Source organism: Morone saxatilis, unplaced genomic scaffold, assembly GCF_004916995.1.
Source record: "Morone saxatilis isolate NCDOM2014 unplaced genomic scaffold, NCSU_SB_2.0 Contig4, whole genome shotgun sequence".
Classification (NCBI taxonomy): Eukaryota; Metazoa; Chordata; class Actinopteri; family Moronidae; genus Morone; species Morone saxatilis.
In genome coordinates, this window is record NW_023339984.1 from 327,979 (window position 1) to 328,647 (window position 669).

The 669-nt window shown below is 41.0% G+C and overlaps 1 protein-coding gene across 1 annotated transcript in view; it reads right to left on the reverse strand.

Annotated features, from left to right (window-relative positions):
- Positions 1-669, reverse strand: part of cd99l2 (CD99 molecule-like 2) — a gene marked incomplete at its 5' end in the record, with an annotated part of 2,041 nt that continues 1,372 nt past the window's right edge. Inside the window, 2 exon segments of the mRNA XM_035675209.1 lie at positions 1-84; positions 305-370. Of these exon segments, the coding sequence (XP_035531102.1) occupies positions 23-84; positions 305-370 (128 nt within the window).

Below are 669 nucleotides of genomic sequence, written 5' to 3' on the forward strand. Positions count from 1 at the left end.
TGTGTGTGTGTGCGCATGTGTGTTACACAGCATTCTCTTCAGTGGTAGGTTCAGCATTAGGTGGCTCCAGGAGAGTCTGTTGGACTGCAGAGGCAAAAAAAACAAGATTCATTTAAATGTATACACACAGCTATATGACAAGAGACATTACACTGCCTCTACAGGTAGTGTGCGCTAACATCTTGGATTAAATTGGAAATTGTCACAATTTAGGATTATCCCGATAATGGAAATTGGTTTTATCGCAGTACACGATAATATCATATATCGTCCCATCCAATTCCACACATACAGATGTGTTTACCTTGTGGTTCTGTAGCCACCACAGCCTCCGGGTTCTCAGCCTTTACCATGTCAGCATTCAGGCTCTCTGTCAGAACAAAACAACACATTTAGTAAGCATCAGCAAATGCGAGTCTCTCCTGCTGTAACCACTGCTACTGGATCTGCTGGGTTTCCCCTACAATTTGTTTTTACATCAGTGTCGCTGTTGGGCACAAACGATATTGTGTCTCATTGCCAGCATCGGTATTTGAGAACCTAGTAAATATTTTTCTTGGTTCTGAGTGGTTGTTTTTATTCAGGCCCCTGGATTCTTGTAAATACCAGTATGAGCGCTAGTAGGAAGTTTCAGCAAATACAACTAAAAGTTTTTTTTTGTTTGTTTTT